Source organism: Cheilinus undulatus, linkage group 21, assembly GCF_018320785.1.
Source record: "Cheilinus undulatus linkage group 21, ASM1832078v1, whole genome shotgun sequence".
In the NCBI taxonomy this organism is placed as follows: domain Eukaryota; kingdom Metazoa; phylum Chordata; class Actinopteri; order Labriformes; family Labridae; genus Cheilinus; species Cheilinus undulatus.
Window position 1 is genome coordinate 2556814 of NC_054885.1, and position 18117 is coordinate 2574930.

Genomic DNA, 18117 nt, shown 5'->3' on the forward strand with positions numbered 1-18117 from the left:
TCCTGTCCATCCATCCATTTTCTATACCGCTTATCCCATTGGGGGTCTCAGGGGGATTGGAGTCTATCCCAGCTTTCATTGGGCGAGAGGCGGGGTACACCCTGGACTGGTCGCCAGTCAGTCACAGGGCTGACATATAGAGACAGACACCCAGGCACGCTCACACCTGCAGCCAATTGAGAGTCACCAATTAACCTAAAGAGCATGTTTTTGGTGGTGGGAGGAAGCTGGAGAACCCAGAGAGAACCCACGCATGCACGAGGAGAACGTGTAAACTCGGCACAGAAAGGCCTGACAAAATTGGTGTAAAGTGGCCCGAAGCGAACCTTCTTACTGTGAGGCAACAGCGTTAACCCCTGTGCCGCCGTGCAGCCTAAGTTGTGTCTTGTGTAAAATGTAAATGAAAAACAGAAGTCAATGATTGTCAAATCTCATATAAGCCCATCTTTGGGTAAATATGGCCCAGTCCCTACTTTTTTGAGAGGTGTTGCTACCATGACAGTCAAATGATCTAATATTTTCCTGAAATGGTAAAATGTCTCAGTCTGATAAGTTGTTTCTGTTCTATTGTGAATAAAATATGGGTTTTTGATAATCATTGACTTCTGTTTTTATCTACATTTTTAGTGTCCCAGCTTTTTTGGAATCAGGATTTGCAGATGAAACCTTTGTAAACAGCTGGATCTAGCTCTAACCCCCTCCCTTCCTCTCCTCTCTGCAGTGTTCAGCCTGCAGGATCTCTGCTGCAGAGCCATCGTGTCATGCACGCCGGTCCACCTCATCGATAAGCTCCCGCTGCCCGTCGCCATCAAGTCCCACCTCAAGTCTTTCTCCATGGCCAACGGCATGAACGCGGTCATGATGCATGGACGCTCGTACTCGCTGGCCAACCCGGCCGGAGGCTCTAAAGGCAACAGCCTGAAGCGCTCCAAGTCCATCCGTCCTCCGCAGAGCCCACCGCAGAACTGCACCCGCAACAACTGCAAAATCTCCTAATTAACGGATTAGGAGCAGAGCGGGTTAGAGACGATGAAGAGCATGTGATCAGGAGCCGGATATACAGGTTGGTATCATTTTAGAAGAAAGGAGCACGTCCCTGAACCTGAAGAGCTCACGAGCAGAATGATGGACACGGGACGGATGCGCACTACCTCTCACCTTTGTGTTAAAAAAAAAAAAAAAAAAAGAAAACTTCCAGGTGGAGGAGAGCGGCTCAAATGGTGTCTCAAACATCAGCAGAGAACCATAACAGACATTTAAGCCTCCACAGACCTGATTCTCACCACTTCTGACTGCTATGAACGAGAAAAAGACTCTGGATCAATCCCCGTTTGCTTGACTACATGTACAGAAACCCCTCACCAACTCAAGCTACTTTGGCTCCTCGACAGGATGCACTCCGCTCTCTGTGTCAGTGCATCACAGAAATCACCTCAAGCTTCCTCTCCCACCTTTCTGTCTGTCTGGTTATGTTTGCACCTTTTCTCTTTACATTTTACTGACCAATAAGCTAAAGATCAAGACACTAACACAATCAGTCCATTACTGATCTTTATTTATCCTCAGCCGGTGTGAAAAGTTCTGTAAACACTCGTTTTAAGGTTTTATTTCATCCACAAATGACACTGAAGGAAGGGGAAATCTTGGTGATGGGATGGGTGAAGGTTCTTATTGACCTTTAAACCCCGACCCCAGGGTTAGGGCTGGGCAAGAAATATGATCACGAGGGTTTGGAATCACTCTTTCACCATGTCTGACAGATTTATATGAAAAGGCTGCACATTTGAGGAGTTTCTTGGGATTTAAAGGGGCATGAAAACAGAGTTCACCATCTTTTTTATTTATATTTACATGCACCAGAATTGTCTATCATCTTTTTGATAATTCTAAGATAAAAAACAGTGAATAATTACCCCTAATAAAGCAGCTTTTTTTAAAAATACGAACATTAGCTCAGCTTTTTAAAGGTTTCTGATCCTCTGTTTACAGGAGCTGGATTTTGTTTAAAGGTTAGAGGCCACAATTACTCAAAAACAGCTAAAATATGCTGTAATAAGCACATCTGGACGGTAGCATGTATCGATTCAGCACAATGGTGTGGCATTTCCCCTGTTGCCCTGGTCCTATTTTCCTCTCTGCTGCTCACATTTAGACGAGGAACAAGATAGCAGGCGGATGAGAAGGCATCAGGAGTGTCTGGTAGGAATATTGCCTTGATTTTCTTTCATTTTCCTCACTCACAGAGCGTGTCAGCTTGATTTACAAAGCACAGATAGTTGTGACTCACCTCTGTTTGCCTGCATTCAAAATTAAAGCACTAGATGTCCTGTTATTTAAATGCAGAACTTCAGACAGTGAGAGTGCACGCTGTGACACGGTGTCTTGATGTTTGCACGCTGTTCAGCCATGGTGTAAGGAAACAACATGCACAAGCATGAATATTCTTCCTTCTACAGAGCAGTGAGGTGTAGACGTACCAAAAAACACAATAACAAATCAACATTTGTGCAGGTACATGATGAGGTGGGGTTGCTGCTTGTGGGGCTTTTCCACCATGACTTATGAACCAAGCCATGCTGATTTACTATTTCCTCCCCAGTTTGGTTGCACCAGGCGTGCCATGGTGCCTTCACAGCGGTTCGTCATCATTCTGGGATGCCTCGCAAGTAGCAGCTGCTGCTCCAAACTTCGAAATACCTGCTAGATTAACAGGAGAAGAAGAAACCTGAGTTAGAAACTATAGATGTGCACAGTTAAATTCAAGAGGGTTAAACTAATCACCTATCATTTATTATAAACACGGGCTTGAAATCCCAGTCTAAAGCTCTATTCAACTGTAATGAAGCCTCCTGCCACTAGAGGCCGCTGTAGCTTCAGGTAATGGCTGCTGCTTTCCAGTTTTAATGAAGTAGAAAAGGGAAATAAAGTGGTCTATAGGCCATTGAGGGTTGAACTCACGTGTCACTACTCAACCAGCTAAAAGAGGCCAAACATCAAAGCCTGATATTGATCTGCAAAAAGGATTGAAAGCTGCCGGAGCTAGCTGCTAATGTTAGCAACGTTGTAGAGAGTATATGAGTCTAACATCACACCTGCTGACACACTGACCCTGTGAGGAATTTGACGGTTCTCAAAGTGTTTTCTCCTCTTTACACTAATCAGTTAAATGCAATTTAAATGGACGTTTAGCCGAGTGGGGAAACAGATGTTTAGGAACGTCCTCAGTAGAAACGATGCTTACTGAAGCACAGCTGAAGTGCAGATCCCCTTCCGTGCCAACTCAAACCAAGTAAAGCAGCTGCAATGGAAACGCCCCATTCAAGCGACCATAAACCTGTAAGTCTAGGAGCGTCCAGTTTTAGGATCCACCACCACCTTCTTGTTCCAAAACATCTTTAACTACTCAAATTTATTTGAGGATGAACGGAGAATGACTGTTGGTCCAGCTAAAAACTCCTCGAACTTGTCGGAAAATTTTCAAGTACACAGGGCCGATATTCGTAGCTGATATGTCTGTTGGCAGAAACTTTCATATCGTGCTGATAATATCATGCATCCCTAATAAATACAGCAAAATCAGGTATAAATGCAACAGTCTGGTTTCTTTGGTCCCCCTCCAGTACAAAAAAAGTTAAACCGTCTTCCTGCTGTCTGATAATTTCCATTTTGTCGAGTAGAATCCAAAACATGCAGACAGACAAACTCAGGAGTCCATTGTTGTTGTCGTCTGTCTGCTCACACATGGATATGACTGGAACCGTAATGAGCATGTGCAAAGTCTGAGCTTTCAGAGGAGCTGCATTCAGGAGCTTAGAGCAGAGGTTCTCAACCTTTTCAGCCCGTGACCCCAAAATAAAAGTGCCAGTGACTGGAGACCCCCACTGTACCTGAAGGGTACAGCCATGCACATTAAAAACAGAATTAAAATACCTTTAAAATAACTAAAATTGCTTAGCAATGGCAATAAATGGTGGGAAAGGTGGTGAAATTAGATTTAAAAGTGGCAGAAATGGGTTAGATGTGCCAAAAATTAGATAAAAGTCGCATGAATAACCAAAAAAATGGCAAAAATGGGTTGAAATGATAAAAATGAGCATATCAAGTGGTAAAAAGGAGATTCAAAAGTGGCTGAAATGGTGTTAAAGTGGCAAAAATAGGTGGACATTTGGTGAAATGGGATGAAAATTGATATAAACTGGCAAAAAAGGGTTAGCTGAGGCAGAAACTGGCATAAATGGGCTTTTCAAATTGTGAAATGTGGCCTAAAAAGTGGTAAAGGGGTTAAAAGTAGCAGTAATGTGTCAACAGAGCCAACAGTAGGCAAAAACAGGCAGAAAAAAGTGGTGGAAAGGGTATAAAATTGACAAAATATGTGTTTTAAGTGGCAAAAATATGTTAAAATTGGTACAGAGTAATTTAAAACTTTTCTTAGTTTTTTTAAGGCATCTGAAGACCTCCTCTCAGGGTCTGCAATCTCAAATTGGGTCCCGACCCCAACGTTGAGAACCCCTGGCTTAGAGGAGTGGTTCCCAACCTTTTTTCCTTGAGCGCCCCTATTTATACCTACCCAAGACCCACACAAATTAAAAGTGATCGATTACTGTCAAAAATCAGCCTATTATACCAAAATACATTTCTATTACTTAGTATTTATCGAAGTAAAGGTTTGCCATGATTTTCGTTCATATATGCCAATCTAATCCCCTCCTGAGATCTCTAGGGGGTCCCGGCTGGGAATAAAAGGACGGAGATGGTGCCATATCTGAAACTTTAAAGCACCCAAAGCAGAGATCAAACAGCGACATAACGGTTACCTTTGTTTTAGTGTGGGCGTGGCCTAAAACTAAAAACAGCTCTTCTTTTAGAGATCATCGCTCTGCTCAGACCCCAGACCAAGACTTCCTCTGTGCCTCAGCTGTTGTGGATTATGAGTTTGAGATTTTCTATATCAAAAACAGAGAGATTCTGTGAGTTGTAGTCTGAGGAGGAGAAGAAGTGTGCCAGGATGAAGGCAGAGATTTATTTTGCTATCACTCCCTCTCTCTCTCTGAAACGTCCAGTCTTTAAGTTCCCATGCAGTTAGAAAAAGTCTGATTATTGTTAGAAATGGTGCCTCTGTTCGTTGAGTCCCTCCCTGGTGTGACCTCACGTGTTTCCGTACGTTTATTTCAGCGTTCGACCTGCAGGGAGATGAAGCTCAGATATCTGGAGATGCTGTGATGAGTGAAAACAGAAACCAGTCAGAGTAGCTGGACAGGACGGAGGAATGTGGAGGCTTCAGGTGAGATGTTGACAGTAAACAGACCCTCGTTCCTACAGCAGCAACTTAAAGGACCAAACTGGTGGATCTCACAGGTTTTACTTCAGCCTGTGTTTGATTTAGTGCCGTCTATTGTTGATGTTTCAGATCTAAATCAGCTGATCTGATATTGGAGCAGGTGTAAACGTGTTTTTACAGCATCGCCTCGTCTTCTTTTCTTGAACGACGTCTGACAAACACGATCAGACTGAACAGTCTGATCATGTGACTTCTTCCTCATCGCTGCTCCAAACCTTTCCGACTGGATCTCCCACCAGTACGAGCGCAGCGTGTTTCCTCCTCTCTCCGCCTCCTCTGATCTGCACCATCGCCTCCGCCTGATGCTGTCCCATGATTCATAGCTGCTGAATAATAGATGCTCTCTTCATAGATCTCTGGAGGGCTCCTTCAGTCTCTCTCTCTCTCTCTTTCATCCTCCGCTCCTCCTCAGGAAGCTCAGCATGGTTTGTTTCTTCATCCTCCTCAGCCTCTGCTTTCTCTGAGTCCTCTATCACGTTAAAAATCTCCCTCTTCGCTTGTTTTTAAATCGTGTTTAAGGTCCGTTTAATCGCTGCTACGAAGGTGTTTGATAGATTTCCCCTGAACCCGTGGTTAAATGTTGAGCCTTTATCTCTAGCCCGTCTCATTCCTCCTCCTCTGATCTCTCGCCTTCAGACTTTAACACATCTCGACTCATGAGAAGACGCTCCTTCACTTTAGGGAAGATTTGCACTGATCCAGAGTCAGATTTCTGCAGGATAGATGCAACACCAAACCTTTGAATCCCTTTTAACCCAGCGTTACTCAACCCTGATCAGCCAAAGAGCCAAATTGTTGAAAAATGCCTTTGAAAAAGCCACAATGTAAGTGGTGAAAGTGGTAAAAACTGATTAAAGTGGCATTAAAAATAAGTTTATTGTGGCAAATGATGGCCAAACAGCGACAAAAAAGGGGTGAAAAGGGGCGAAAAGGGCATAAAATGGTAAAAAAAAGTGGAAAAATGGGGATGAGAGACGTGCAGGAAAGTAACTCCGGGCTGGACTTGAACCTGGCTCGTCCATGTGCACGGGTTGCGGCCTAACCACTTGGCCATCTCCGCCCAGAGACAGCATTTTCACTATTTCAGCCACCGAGTATTGGCTTAGAAAGTCTTCAGTATCTAAATGGCCGTCCAGTTCTGTCTTAGTTTAGCTCATTAAACTCTGATCTTGCCCGTCTTTCCTCAGCGGGTGTCCGTCCAGTCTCGCTCGTTGTGACGGAAAATCTGCCTCTTTTTAGGGATCTGGATCATTTAGCTCAGCAGAGCTGGCTGCTCTTCATCTGGTACCAGTTTGGTTTTTAAATGTGGATCAAATAACGATGGAGGATGGAGGAAAGGAAGCTGGCAGTCAGGAGCAAGCTACAGTGGCTCACTTTAAAATTAACTGTATTTCAATTTAAGCATGTTAGCCTTTTAGCTCAGTTCTAGACTCTTTGGTCTAGATGCTAATTCTCTCCTAACGGCTGCCCAACGTCCTGACCCCAACAGACATTCAGAATCATGTGATTACAGACAGCCAATAGCAGCAGTTTGATCAGAAGTGGACAATAATCCTTTATAAAGCAGAGCAAAGAAACACTCTGAAGGGTTTTCCAGGTGTTACAGATGTTTTTGCTCTTCTCCAGACCGGCTGGCACGTGTAGTTTACTCCTCATGGCAGCAAACGCTCTGTTGCTCTGATTGGCCAATCATAAATGTGACAGAAGGTTCATCCTCTGAGTTTTATTTTGAAAGGTTCTTCCCTTCCCAAACATCGTCTGTGGGTTGTTGCCCAAACAGATGTTAGCAGTTTAACTCTAAAACAAGAAGCTAATCCACATTTGTTTAGGGCTTTTATTTTTGTTGCTGTGTTGTTGAAACGTACCGATATTGTTCCATTTTTCTCAAATTCTGTGACAGAAAAATTCAATACTGTTAAAATAATGTGGATTTTGCATCAAACTATCAAAAATAAATCATCAGCTGAGCTTGTTTACTAGAAAATACAACGAGATATCCAAAGGCCAGGAGAGTTTTTAATGTGACAAACTAAAACCAGGATAAATGGGTTAAACTCTGTTCAAACACCAGTCTTGGTCCTTTTAAGGAGGCTCTGAAGAATCGTATTTATTCACAGTGGAGGAGTTAAAGAGCGAGGGAGATTGAGGTCAGCTCTTTTTCAGATCAGTGTTTAAAGCAGCAGACGCTTGCTAACGTTTGAAGAGGTTTCCTTCTCTCTGGTTGTTTCTGTAGCCGACCCACAGAGCGTATTAACTCTGATCAAATGTATTTATAATGTTTTATTTTGTATTTTACCTCCTTCTTCCTCCATCAGTGTTTCTCCAGAACAAAGTTAGACATATTTAGAGAGGGACGTGTTTGTGGGGGGACGTTCAAGGATGCTCTGATGTTTTAATGTTTGTATAAAGATCAGACGGTCAGAAAAACCTTGTAAAACACTACTCTGGTTTGTGGCTGCTGAATAATCTGAGGTGAGCGTGTGAGAGAGTGACGTTTAAACACCGAGCTGACCATTTTTCTTTTGTTTTTAAATTATTGATTGTACAGTTTCAAGGCGAGGGTATGAACAGACTTTTTCACAATAAAACTATTGAATGTCAAGTCTACACCGGCTTCTAGTGAGTTTTTGTTGATCTGCTGCTCTGAAGGCAAGTCTTTGTGAATGCTGCCACCTGCTGGAGAACTACGGTACATCACCCAATTTACACACAACAGACCCACGAAACTGAAGGAGATGGGATTAAAATATCAGCCCCCCTTTAGATCTACCAGGGTCTAAACCAGGGGTGTCAAACTCAATCACAGATGGGGCCGGATTCTGAACTAAGGTCTAACCTGAGGGCCTAACGGGGTCCACATCAAACTAAACTGCCCCCCTCATTTTTGCCACTAATAAATAATGGGGAGAAAAAATTAGCACTGATGAGAAATGATTTTGAGATTAAAAAGTCAAAATGATAAAGGCTGAAAATCTGAGATAAAAAGTCACTTATTAGTGTAAAGAGTCAAAACACGAAATAAGATGTTAAAATAATGCTTTTAAGGCAAATATATAAAAAAGTCATAATCATGTTTTTAAGGCAAAAAAAAAAAAGACTCAAAATTTAAAACTGTGAACCTAAAGGGTAAAAATATGAACTAAAAGTCCAAATTATAAATTGAAAAGGTCAAAATTCAAAATAAAAAGTCAAAGTTACTAGTGCAAAAGGTCAAAACATAAAAGTAGATGTTAAAACAATGCTTTAAAAAGGCAAATATATAAAAAAAGACAGTCACAGTCATGTTTTAAGGCAAAAATATGACTCAAAATTTTAAACTGTGAACCTAAAAGGTCAAAGTTTAAATCCCAAATAATAAATTGAAAAGGTCAAAATACGAGATACAAAGTCAAAGTTACTAGTGAAAAAGGTCAAAACATAAAATTAGATGTCAAAATAATGCTTTTCAAAGGCAAATATATATATTTTTTAAAAGTCACTCATGATTTTAAGGCAAAAATATGACTCAAACTTTAAAACTGTGAACCTAAAAGGTAAAAATATTAGCTAAAAGTCCAAATAATATATTGAAAAGGTCAAAATATGAGATAAAAAGTGAAAATAATAAATTGACAAAGTCAAAATATGAGATAAAAAGTCAAAATTATAAATTGAAAAAGCCAAAATATTAGAGTCAAAATTATAAGTTGAAAAGGTCAAAATATAAGACAAAAAGTCAAAATTATAAATGTAAAAGGTCAAAATGTGAAATAAAAGTCCAAATAATACACTGAAATCATAATTGTGCAATGAAAAATTTTAAAATACAAAATGAAAACACTAATTTATTTTCCCATTTGTCTTTTTATCTAAATATTTTTAACTTTTATTTTATTTTATTTTATTTTTATATTTTTATGACTTTAGGATATTTGATATACACTAGGTCTAAATGATGATTCACCTGGTGGAAACGTAGCTTTTCAGATTGTTAGTAGAGAGGGTGATGGAATAGTGGTGAACATGCTCCTGTCCCAACTTTTCTGGAACATGATGCATGCATCAAATTCAGAGTGTGGGTATATTTCCATAAGAATGATACAATTTATGAGTTTGAACATTAAATGTCTTATTTTGTGATGTATCCAGTTGATTATCTGTTGAAAAGGATTCACAAATAACTATTCTTTCTTTATTTGTGTTTTACCAATGTCCCAACTTTTTTGGAATTAGGCTTTATATAATAAATAGATATTTATAATTTTATAAAATCTAGAGAAAATGACTTAAATTAAGTTTTAAACCTAGAAAACCAACCTACTTAAAATAAATAAATAAATAAATAAAAGATAAATGTATGAAAGCATGCCCATCAGGGCTTCCATATATTCTAGCTTATTAGTGAATATTATTTTAAATTAAAAACAACATTATTCTTTGTTAAAATGTTCATAATGCTGACTTTCTTACTTTTAAAGTATTAGAAAAAAAAGAAAAAATGCTTGAATTTAGTTACGTGGGTAAGTTTTATTCTGAAAGGGCAGTGCCTGCCCGGATGTGCTTCTCCCTAGCCGCGCATTAGCGCTAGCTTTCCTACGTTAACCGTTGCACGTTGAGCAGCCGTTTTCTCGTCAGAAACACCGTAAAAACAGAGAGTACCGGTGAGTTATCGGTGTGGTACCAAGGCTCGGTGTCGGTTAGCATCATGTCGAGCATCCAGCTGCTCCGGGTCCTCGTTAACGAGCGGCTGTCTGCGGCCGCAGAGGAGATCTTTGAAGCGGTGAAGAAGACCATCGCGGGCTACGAGGAAGAGATCCAGATATCCAGACGGGAGATCCGCCGGCAGAGGAAAATCCTGCAGACTGTCTCTAAAGATCAGATTAACTCCTCAGGTTTGTGATATAAGAGCTCACACTCATTCTATTACTTTACAGATTCATATGGCCGGTGTTACGGTTTAAAGTGTGACCGTGGTAGCTGGTGGCTTTTAGCCGAATGCGTCAGTGGTTGTCGTAGTTACAGCGGATGTTGAAAGGGAAAGTCGCTCTAACAGATTTCTCTTTGTTTAGATTTTCGTTATAATATATAAAAATATCTGAACAGATTTAATTTAGCTAAAATAAAGAGGCATAAGTTAGGACTGAAACGTTGTTCAGCGTTTGTTGATAGTGCAAACATGAACGCTTCCGGCGTTAGGTCACCAGCTAACACGGTCACTCTTTAAACCGATACACCGGCTCCGACCGCACAATGAACCACCACCGATAAGAGCGTGAACAACGCCCACTTTACCGCTGGAAGTCGAAAATTCAGCCATTTTCATTATTTATAGAAAGTTAGTTTTATTTAAATCTAAATCTTTATCGTTTAATATAAAAGTATTCTCATTATCAGGGTAATATCTGTGTTGGTACTCAGGTCCTTCCGGGGTGAGCTATGGAAGCCCACTCCTGCCAGTAGGGGAGACAGGGGTAAGAGGAACCGGTTTTACTGACTAAAGGTCAGATAAAACAAGACAGTCGTAGAAGCAATGAAACATCAGAGATGGTTAGACCGCCGTCTTTTTGAGGTGTCGAGAGAATTTCAGTTATGAATTTGCACTAGGCTATACAAACAAACAAACAAAGATTGATTTGTTGATTGATTCTTTGCAGATGACGTCAAGCAGTAGAAAAGTTCCCTCGGGGTGCAAATGATTTTTACATATCTATCTACCTATCTATCTATTTATCTATCTATCTATTTATCTACCTATCTATCTATCTGTCTGTCTACCTATTTATATATCTACCTACCTACCCACCCACCTACGCTAATTTCAATAAAAATGACAATTTCTCCAAAGTAAAATAAATATCTACAGTGCTTAACAAATTTATTAGACCACCCGTCCTAAAAACGAGCAAACATAAGCCTAAATATTTTAGAAATCTTTCAAAAACTTGTTTAAAACTAAAAATGTTATTGTTATTTATTTGGCAAATAACAAACTGAAACAACTAAATAGTCCTTTTTCACACATAATAACCAAAAAAGTTCATATTTTGCGTGGCCTCCTTTGGCCTTGATAACAGCTTCATTCTTGCTGTCATTGCTTTTATGGACTTTTCCACAGTCTCTTCTGTTATTGAGTTTCTAATAGTTTCTAGCTGTTCCCACAGACTTGCTTTAGATGAAACTTTTGTGCCATCAATCTTTGGATCTACTAAATCCCAAACTTGTTCAATAGGATTCAAATCCGGACTTTGACTTGTCCAGTCCATCAGTTCCAGTACTCCAGAGTCCTTTTTCCTGATCAGATTTGAAGTCTGCTTGGGGTCATTGTCTTGTTGGTATATGAACCCACGACCAATCAGATTCAGTCCAGAAGGATTCCATGATGCACTAAGATGTTGTGGTAGACGTTCTTGTTCATTATACCGTCCATTTTCCCTCATTTGTCCACGCCGTATCCACAAATGGAACCCCGTACCATAAAGGACTCCCCACTGTGTTTCACTGTGGGTGCATCTGGCATCAAAACGTTCTCCAGCTTTTCTGCAGACACAAACATGACCATGCTGACCCAAGAGTTCAAACTTGGACTGGTCCGTCCAGAGTACCTTCTTCCAGTCATCAACAGTCCAGTGTTTGTGCTCCCTGGCAGATCTGAGGCGTTTCTGGATGTTTGCAGGCCTCAATAATGGCTTCTTTCTTCTTTCTTCTTTACTATTTTTTCAGTTTTTTTGTAAATCAGTAAGTTTGAAAATTCATGGATAACAATAATAATTCTATTTTAGCATTAAAAATATCATTTGGGTTAAAGAGCTTCTACATATTGGTGTATTAACCATTGCAGAAACATCAAAAATGATTTTGATAATTACCAATGCTGTTAATTTAGGGCAGCTGTGGCATAAACCTGACTTTGGGTGGTGGTCTAATACTAATACTAATTTGTTAAGCTCTGTATATATATATATATAATGTTGTTGTAAATGACAAAAGGAGACACAGGCTCTAAGGCACAGGTGTCAAACTCAAGGTTCTAACTGTCCCATCAGTCTGATTTAAGATTTCCTAACCTTGCAAGCAGATGGATTCACCCGTTTCCTTGTTTTTCACTGGTGAATCCATCTTGCAAAGCTCCCATCTGAACTGTTTGGGCCCGGTTAGAAAGTGACAGGGCCAATCAGCGATGAGGGGCAGTACTTTCAGGCGCAGCAGAGTCGTGACGTAAACAATCAGCAGCAAGAGCTGGTGCAGTTATGGAGGAAGAGCTTAGCGTGGATGCTGCTAAAGCGCCAGTTTTATCAGACCTTGACAAAAATTCTTCATTAAAAGAAGAACAAAGAACAGCAGTGAGTTGTTTTCTTTTCAAAAACGACCAAAGTCGAGTACTTTCATGTCTGTAGTCGCCATGTTTCGCGTTATTCCTCGCTAGCTGACAGACAGAACGTTCATCCAATCACACTCAGAGCTTTTTTAAAATCCTCTGCCTTTTCTCAAATGTTTACTATTGAAGCTTTCCCAGATGGATGCGTGAAACACATCCATCTGGCATGTCAGGTTAAAGATTTCCTTGTTAAGTCAAAAAAATCTGAAAAAGTAAGGAGTGAAAATATTTAGATAAGAAGTCAGGAATGTGGGAATAGAAATTAATTTGTATTTTAATTTCACATTTTCAATTTAGCATCTCACAATTAGGACTTAAACTTAGGATTTTGACTTTTAATTTCATAGTTTGAGCATTTACACTCATAATTTTGACTTCTCATATAATAGTTTGAGCTTTAAGATTCATAATTATCATTTTAAGTGATATTTTGACCTTAGTAACCAGTTATTTTGTATTTAAACTCATTTTCAACTCCAGACTTTGACTTCATAATCCCATAGTTTGACCTTTTAGACTCACAATTTAAAATTTTGAATCATATTTTGACCATTAATTTCATGATTACAAATTTCATATTTTGACCTTTTAAACTCCTTTTAAACTGATTTTGACTTTCTCTCTGATATATTTAAGAAGTTAAATCAGCCCTTTCCTTTTTTCCATTGTGCCTTTCTAATGATGCTATCCATGCCTTTGTAGCTCTTACTGAGGGTTTTCCAGCATGCCTGGAACTTGACGGACTTTCCAGGGTCTTTACAGATTAGATCCACACCTGCGACATTGAATGTCTTTTTCCCTTTTTAAAAATACATTTTCAATTGTTTCTGCAGTTAGCTTAGCATTAGCCACCATATTTCCTGCTTGTCCACACGGAGTTCACTGCAAACTCCAGATCAGTGGAGGGCTCCAGTGATGGTTGTCCTTCTGGGACTTTGTCCCATCTCCACACAGTCATCGTATTATTTCTTTGATACGCCATATTTTCTTCATTTTTTCCCCTTTTTTTGTTTGTTTGTCTTTTAGAGCCACCACAGCTTACTCTCTCTGTGTGGGACGAGGAGTGGAGCCCCAGTTTGGACCACAGCAACGTCAGCCAGCAGCCTCCACAAACAGAAAAGATCCAGGAGGACCCTCCGAGCACACAGGAGGTGGAACCGCTTCAGGAACTGCAGGAGGACACGACCATCAGGTTCATTTTCACCTCGCCATACGTGAAGAGCGAGCTCGATGAGCTTCAGACGGATTTTCAGAACATAAAAACAGAAGGAGACCCTCTGCCGAGCACGTCAGCCGAACAGAACCAGACTAAAGTCGAGGATGAGGACGGGGCTTCCGATGTGTCTTCTGTAACCGACCACAGCGATGAAGAGTGGAGGGGCGCTGCGATATCTCACGATGACGACAGTGAGAGTGAAAGCTCCCCGAACAGAATGGCGCCTGTCCAACCGGTCGCTCCAAAACCACAAACAACTAAAAAACTGAAAAACAGAATCTCCTGTAAGATCTGCGGGAGAGCCTTTCACGCCACCGTCTCTCTAGTCAATCACATGGAGGTCCACCCAAAGGACGTCTGCGGCGTGTGCGGGGAACGTTTGGAGACAGAGGAAGCGTTTCAAGTTCACCTGAAGACGCACGTGAAAGCTGAGATCTGTAAGGTGTGTGGGAAATGTTTCGGGGCGTCCAGCTCTCTGCAGACGCACATGAGGATCCACACGGGAGAGAAACCGTTTCGCTGCAACGAGTGTGGGAAATCCTTCAACTGCCGGCACAACATGATGCGCCACTCCCGGATTCACACGGGGGAACGGCCGTACTGCTGCACCGTCTGTGGAAAATGCTTCAACGACTACACCACCTTAAAACGCCACCGTATGACTCACGAGCAGAAGAAGAACATGATCCTGACTTACACTGCAAACGAAAATGAACATGGAGGCGAGACGGAGGCGAAAACGCCGTCGCCGAAGAAGCCGCTGAGTCGGACCGTTTGTGAAGTGTGTGGGAAAACGTTCCACTCCATGGTGTCGTTGGTGAATCATGCCAAAAGTCACTCCACCGACCTCTGCGGCGTCTGCGGCATGCACTTCGACTCCGAGGAAACCTTAAAGCTTCACCTGAAAACGCACAAAAACGGGAAAGTGTGCGAGGTGTGCGGGAAGTGTTTCGACAGCCAGGGGAACCTGGAGATGCACATGAGGGTCCACACGGGGGAGAAACCGTTCCTCTGCAGCGAGTGCGGCAAGTCCTTCAACTGTCGGCACAACATGATGCGACACATCAGGACGCACACGGGGGAGAAACCGTACCTGTGCAACTTCTGTGGGCGGAGCTTTAGTGACCACTCCACTATGAAGCAGCACACCAGCACACACACGGGAGAGAAGCCGCACCGCTGCGAGATCTGCGGGAAAGGTTTCCACCGAAAGACATACGTGAGGCTCCACATGAAGAGCCACTCCATGGAGTAGTAAACGGCGAGGTGGAGACGAACACTTTAGAAAACAAGAGCTGTTTTTACGTTTAATGACGTTTTATCAATTCTTTTAGCCTTTCCCAAACTTAGGAATGCTACGGCCCAGTTAGAGCCCTGAAAACCTTCTGGGATCCTTTGCCCAATCGATTTGCCTTCATATTTTTATTTCATAAACAGAAAATTTAAACGCCAACACTCAGTTTTCAGAGACATTAGTGTTCCGAGGAAAATATTTACAATCACAAAGTGCAGTTATTGAGCCACGAATGTTTCCATTTGTTTTGATCAAGGATCTGCAAAGTCACCATAAATATAACTATAAATATATAAATGCAGGTGCATCTGGAAAAAATAGAATATCATAAAAAAGTTTATTTTTCCACTGTGATATAACCCTTTACCTACTGAGTCTAAAAATGGCGATTTGGACATATTTTGTTGTTCTGGCTGTAAAATAGTCAGGAAACGCCCTAAGTCAGAGAGCTTTGGTCCCTTTTCTCAGGAGTACTTGAACTTGACTTTTCAACATCTGGTTCATGATTATTGCACATTATATGGAATTGTCAGCCGTTATTGCTCATGAAGTTTTGATTTGACATTTGAAATGTGAACCTATACATGTTTAGAACAGTGGTTCCCAACCTTTTCCAACTCAGGGCCCACTTTTAAGCAGCAAAAATTTTCGTGGCCCACCTCCGACCCCATAAATACAGCGGCCATATAATGCATTCTCAGAGCACTTTTTTTTATTGAAGATTGAACATAAAGGACTGAACTGAATACAGGAGAAACATGTTGAAAGCTCCACAGTCGCTAACACAGCATCTGTAACACGTTGCAACACCTTCAGTATTACATTTTTCAAGGAGCTGTCTACACAGTAACCTCTAGATAACAATAAAAGTTCCTATCTCTCATTTGCTTGTCACGTCTAATACTTGAAGGAAAAAAAAACAACAAAATAATGAAAAGAATATTTGAACATTTTAATATCCTTTGAAACGTAACTGAGTTTTAACATTTAAAACAGTATTCTGTATATTTTTATTTTTATTTAATTACATTTCCCCTCCCCCCACAAAAATCATACTATTTTGGAAATGATTTGGTGGCCCACTTACAATACCTTTGCAGCCCACCAGGGGGGCGCGGCCCACAGGTTGGGAATCACTGGGTTAGAACAATCACCAGTCATTTTTTGGAGAGGCATCTGGCTGCAGCCCTCGAGCAAACCTCTACGCTGGGGCGTTCGGCTGGAGGCCTCTACGCTGGGGCGTGACGTACATTGCCTGCGACGAAATTTCAGCTCTATCCGCTTGTTGACAGGCTGACCCTAAATCTAACCAGTCGGATTTAAACGCCTAAACAGAACCAGTCAGGTTTTAATAGCGTAGACCCGTACGCTGACGGGTCGGCGTCTGCACGGCCCAGCATAGGGGTCCGTGTGTTCTGCTGCATGCCCAAATATAGACCCGTTTCCTCCGTACGCTTCGCCCCAGCGTACGGAGCTATGCTAATGTGTCATAAGCACAGCAGTGTAGTCATGCTAACAACAGCTAGGTCATGCTAACAACGGCTAACACGCTGCACGCCCCAGCGTAGGCTTGGGCAATGTACGTCACGCCCCAGCGAAGAGGTTTCGCCCCAGCGTAGTGGTATCCAGCCGAACGCCCCAGCGTAGAGGTTTGCTCGAGGGCTGCAGCCAGACCCTCTTGATTTTTTGAGTCTAGGACTCTGGGTGTGCAAAACACAGTGAAAAGATAACTATATACATAAGCTACAATCAGTGCAAATAAAGGTGGAAAAATGCATTCTCAACATTCTCAGTAACATATTGTTATTGCACATGACAGACACGCACAAATGCCACTATCTAACGCTACTTTTTGAAAATAAAACACCACTCTCGCTCGCTCTCCTTTTACTCTCTTCCTTCACTCTCCTTTCTCACTCGTCTTCTGCCAAAGCTGCCATTTTTGCGGTGCTGTTTGACATTACCGTAATATATATACCACACATCATATATTGCCGGAAAGCACAGATTCTCAGCTCTCTGTCAGCGTTGGAATTTTTTAGATTGAGCAAACTTTTGAGGAGTTACAGTGTTGAGAATCTGTGTAGCGGTCTCACAATACTTCTGGTGTTTTGCTATGAATGCCCACGTCATATGGTTGCAAGTACCGTAATGAACCATGTATGTGCGCATGCCCACAGTTGTCAGCTTTCCAACACTGTTGGACTTTTTCTGATCGGACAAATTTTGACAGAGTTATGGTAATAATACTCCGGATATATAAAACACAGCGTGGGCGCTGGCTCAGTAGGTAAAGGGTTAATCCAAGAAGTGAAACTTCCATATTTTCTAGATTCAAAGTGAAATATTTCAAAACTTTTTTGTTTTAATCTTGATGATTACAGCTTACAGCTCACAAAATTTAAAAATTCATGATCTCTAAATATGAGAATATTGTGGAAAAGTGTAATTTTCAAAGGTTTCCTGAGCCTTCATTCTCTCACTCTGGCTCAGTTCACACAACCACGATCAGGGGGAAGACTGCTGACTGGACAAATGTCACCGCTGAAAGGACAGGCTGTTCTCAGAGGCTGGATCAGAGCAGATCCAAGAACTCAGGGGAGCTTCACAAGAACTGGACTGAGACTGGAATCAGTGGATCAAGGGCCACCGCACAGATGAGTCCAGGAAATGGACTACAAGTGTGGTCTTCTTAGAACCACTCCAGTGTTCATTTTGGCAGCTATTTTCAATTTTAGTTTTAGTCTTTCAATGAAATGCATTTTAGTTTTTGGCACATTTTAGTCATTTCTGTCCTTTTTAGTTTTAGTCTAGTTTTAGTCCATAAAAGTCCTCACATTTTAGTCTTTACTTTTAGTCCAAGCATTTATTCTCTTGCCTAAATCTGGTACCAGATCATGGTAGTGTGTTCTCTG

General features: G+C 41.4%; 2 protein-coding genes across 2 annotated transcripts in view; both read left to right on the top strand.

Annotated features, from left to right (window-relative positions):
- Window positions 1–3924, top strand: part of rab40c (RAB40c, member RAS oncogene family) — a 39193-nt gene extending 35269 nt beyond the window's left edge. Inside the window, exon 6 of the mRNA XM_041777865.1 lies at window positions 722–3924. Within this exon, the coding sequence (XP_041633799.1) occupies window positions 722–996 (275 nt within the window). The 3' untranslated portion in view covers window positions 997–3924. The remainder of the gene's footprint in view (window positions 1–721) is intronic.
- A 6003-nt stretch (window positions 3925–9927) lies between these two features.
- On the top strand, window positions 9928–15581 carry LOC121529299 (gastrula zinc finger protein XlCGF57.1-like). The gene is made up of 2 exons (XM_041817103.1): window positions 9928–10209; window positions 13719–15581. The coding sequence occupies exons 1-2, from the start codon at window positions 10023–10025 to the stop codon at window positions 15161–15163; spliced, it is 1632 nt and encodes a 543-aa protein (XP_041673037.1). The 5' UTR covers window positions 9928–10022; the 3' UTR covers window positions 15164–15581.
- Window positions 15582–18117: the final 2536 nt, after the last annotated feature.

Excerpts from the sequence above, each read along its gene's own strand:
- LOC121529299 (XM_041817103.1), top strand. The coding sequence starts at position 10,023 with ATGTCGAGCATCCAGCTGCTCCGGGTCCTCGTTAACGAGCGGCTGTCT. Across the intron at positions 10,210-13,718 it reads AGATCAGATTAACTCCTCAG|AGCCACCACAGCTTACTCTC; the intron begins GTTTGTGATATA and ends TTTGTCTTTTAG.